The sequence below is a fragment of the Merops nubicus genome, unplaced genomic scaffold (genome assembly GCF_000691845.1).
Source record: "Merops nubicus isolate BGI_N331 unplaced genomic scaffold, ASM69184v1 Scaffold53899, whole genome shotgun sequence".
Lineage (NCBI taxonomy): Eukaryota > Metazoa > Chordata > Aves > Coraciiformes > Meropidae > Merops > Merops nubicus.
The window spans coordinates 1-3722 of NW_008634091.1; the positions used below are offsets into that span (position 1 = coordinate 1).

Genomic DNA, 3722 nt, shown 5'->3' on the forward strand with positions numbered 1-3722 from the left:
GGGTCATCTCGGCGGAGTTCCGGCAGCTCCGCGCGTCTCTCTGGAAGCACTGCCTGCGTAGCCAGGTAGCTTTCTGGTGACTGGCTTCTTGTGTTTGGAACTGCTGCTCTCAGGAAGAGGTTTCATTCCAGAGAGACTTTAGTCTGGGGCCAGCAGTGAAACAGCATGAAGGGGTGACTAAGGAGCAGCTATATTGTATTATATATGGACTGCTCGTGAGCATTTTCACAGGCTTCCTGGTTTGTGTGTTGTGCATTGTATATGTTTGGTTTTGCTATATGCAAATTAGAAGTCGGTGTGCAAATGTGTAAATACAGCTTATATTTGGATCTCCTGATTATCAGGATGTACTAAACAGTACATGCTTCTGATACAGAAGAAATCAAAACATGGTAAAGCCAATTGAGTACAGATAGTTCTAGACATAGGCAACAAAAGCTTGGTTGCAGCTCAAACTCAAGGCTATGAATTCAAAACTCACTAGAGGTAAATAGTTGTATATGCTGGATGCTTTTTCTTTCTCCATGTCAACTGTTTCAAAAGAACAGAGACAGAGGCAGCCACTGGATGAGCACATAGTTTGAATAAGTTAAATAAAGTTTTGAATAAGTTTCTGTCCTGAAGTTTTTTGTAAACCACTGTAGCTTGAAGCTTAATATTCGTGTTCATACTGGAAAATGAGAACACCCCTGAGCCCAAAATCTTGAACGTTTGAGCCCTATGGACCAGTGTAGGAATTGCCATATGTGATATCGTAAACTATAGTATTATTAAGGCACTGCTATCTTTTTGTATGTCAAACAGTTCATTGGTGAAGAAGATGTTTTGGATGCTTAGACCTACTCTCAGCTATTAAAGCATTACTTCCCTAGTAGGAAACTGCCCCGTGTTTATTCCAGGGATACGATTTCTCTGTTCTCAGGAATGTGAGATAACTTGTACACTCGAAGCATATCCATTTAAAACCAAAGGCACAACTTGCCAAAAGGTAAACACGATGATAACTTTCTTTACTGCAGGTCAGCCAGTATCCCTGGAAGCTCAAATGTGGCTGCTGGCAGTAACCGTCGTCTTCAGCAGACTCAACACCAAGTAGATGAGGTAAAAGTCTAGTCTTACAGCAGTGTCATCATCTTCCTTCAAGAAACCTCTATAGCTAGAAGGGATTTTTTTGGCCAAAGCTGTTTCCCCTTCATTATATGAACCCTAGCATCATTCAGCTTGCTTTATTATACTTCTATCATCTTAACTCGTACAAAGATTTAAAAAAAAAAAAAATCCATTCAGCTTGAGTGGGGAAGGGGAGAGAGGTTGCCCATGTCCAAATATTAGCTGCAAACTCAGTGCTTGAGGGCTTGACGTAAGTCAAAATAAAAACCTTTGTTCCTGCAGAGAACAAGCTTTTCTCTAATCAGTAGCAATGAAGGCTGATCACCAGCTATGAGATGTCCAGATTTCTGGGGAGTCCAAAGACCAGGGTGGCTACTGACAGTATTTTTTGATACTGGTTGACTGTTGTTTTTATATGCCTCAGCTCCTTCTGAGCAAGTCGGGGACTATTTCCCAGGTTTAAGGGAGTGCCATCACAACTGGCACTACTGACATCGTAAAGTAGGTATTGGGGGCTTCCTGCTGCAGGTGAATTCCACGATTTTAAGTGACTACTGTGTGTTGCTAACTGCCTGCAGTTGATGATACAGCTCCACCGTGGATGACACAACTGGTAACTGACTGTAAGCATTAAACTGTTGTAGGTCGTTGACATCATGAGAGTGAACGTGGACAAGGTATTGGAGCGAGATCAGAAGCTCTCAGAGTTGGATGACCGTGCTGACGCACTGCAAGCAGGAGCTTCCCAGTTTGAGACCAGTGCCGCCAAGCTGAAAAGAAAGTACTGGTGGAAGAACTGTAAGGTAACCATGGCTTGTATGCTTACACTATGCGGTATTGCAGCTAACACTATGACAATCATCATCTCAAAAGACAGACATAAAAGTGACTTTAGCCAGTGTTATTTAAGTTACAGCGTCAATTTTAAAAATATGGTATCATGGTTAGGTGAAGTAGCCAAAAGCTGGATTACCAGCTATGCTGCTTGATGCAAGGCCTTGTCGAAGATAGTAATGGCCAGAGGGAAACACCTCAGCCTGAGGCTTTGGGGAACAGGAAGAAAAAGGCCAAAAATGCATACTTTGAGTTACTGCACAGCAAGTGTTAGAAAGCAGGAGGAGCACACTCGGACTGCTGTACTTGCAGTTGTTGGCAAAGGTTAGAATTGTCTTGGGTGAGCAAGAAAGCCAGGGAAAGATGTGATATAGGGCAAGAATAGAAATGGTGGTAAATATTTTTTAACTCCTGCTCATGTAGTCACCTGAGACAGGCTTTGTGTGGTGGGACAGTGGAGAAGCACCCTTTGCTCTGCTCTGCCTGCACATGCAGCCTACCCTCTCCACCTGGTAGCTATGAATTTGCCTGGCTTACAGAGAGAGTTTAATTTGCCATATTAGATTTAGCACATGGTGCAAATTTACCTTCTGGGGCTGCTTTCCTCTACCCTAAAGGCCAGTTAAAGCTGCATGGTTTGTGCTAAGTTTTGTATGCCTTTTTTCCACAGATGTGGGCAATATTGATAGCTGTTGTTGTCATTATCATCATCATCATTATTGGTAAGTTTCACCAAAATGGGGATTTGTTATAGAGCTGGAATAGATGATAATTCATGACTGGTACAGTTTAAAGGAAGTTGGGATATACAACATGAATTTGAAGTAGCAGTGACTGCTTTGACAAGTGTTGTCTGCAATGAGCAGTAAGATGTGGGAGCTCCAGCAGCTGAATCTCAAACACCTGTGTGGAATGAAACAGGTGGAAGTGGAAATGGCAAGGACTTGGAAACCAGGAAGAGCCTCAAGTTTTTACAGCTGCATGTTGCAGAAGTGTAAGGAGAAATACTGTCTGCCTCGCTTGTCTGAAAAGTGTTTTCCACCTGCCCACCTTGCTCCTCCATTTGGCAGTTCCAAGTGCTGGTAGTCAGACTTTTTTCAAGAAGAGACTTTGCTGCTGGCTGAAATTATAGTGCTGGGTCAGGATAGCAAGCCAGGAACATATAGTTGGGTCCTTGGTTTGAATTCTCAGGTAATCCCCCAGTATTTTATGAGAGGATAAGTTTAAGTTTGTGCTGTAGTACAGTAACAAACACTGCAGTAACCATTGGCAGCAGATACATAGTTCTGGTTGAGCAACAGGGGCGTGCACAAAGGAAGCTAAACCTAGAAAATCTGATGTGAAAAACTCTTAAATCCCTCTTTACCAATTTCTGCTGTCTTAAATTCTTATTTGGATGCAGTATTGTTACAGTGTGGGACTGAAGGAGACTGTCCTTTGTCCAACTTTTTTTTCTTCTTTTTGTAGTCTGGAGTGTGCCTTCATGAGTTACAGGATGCAGCTCTGATCAGCCAAAGGTGCCTGTCTTCAGCCTCTCGATTTCAAACCTGCTGTATTTTCAGCCATTTACTGCTGTTTAAAGCAAAACTATTTTGATTACTGAAATGTTAACTAACTTCACCTGGTTGCCTTAAGACACTCCTGTCATAAATTACTAACAAGCACATCCCACCACCTGCACAGTGCCTTGATGAGCCGGGGCACGGAGCTGGTGAGCAGGACTCGGCGCGCTCGTTCCGCGGTCGGGGCTGTCACGGGTCACCGGCTCTGGCCGCGGG

At 43.3% G+C, this 3722-nt stretch overlaps 1 protein-coding gene across 1 annotated transcript; it reads left to right on the top strand.

Moving 5' to 3' along the window:
• Positions 1–1019: 1019 nt before the first annotated feature.
• LOC103780754 (vesicle-associated membrane protein 3-like) lies at positions 1020–2698 on the top strand (the record flags this gene model as incomplete). The annotated part of the gene is made up of 3 exons (XM_008948445.1): positions 1020–1101; positions 1755–1913; positions 2615–2698. Coding segments are annotated over 3 exons (325 nt in total), but the record flags the coding sequence as incomplete, so codon positions are not given.
• Positions 2699–3722: the final 1024 nt, after the last annotated feature.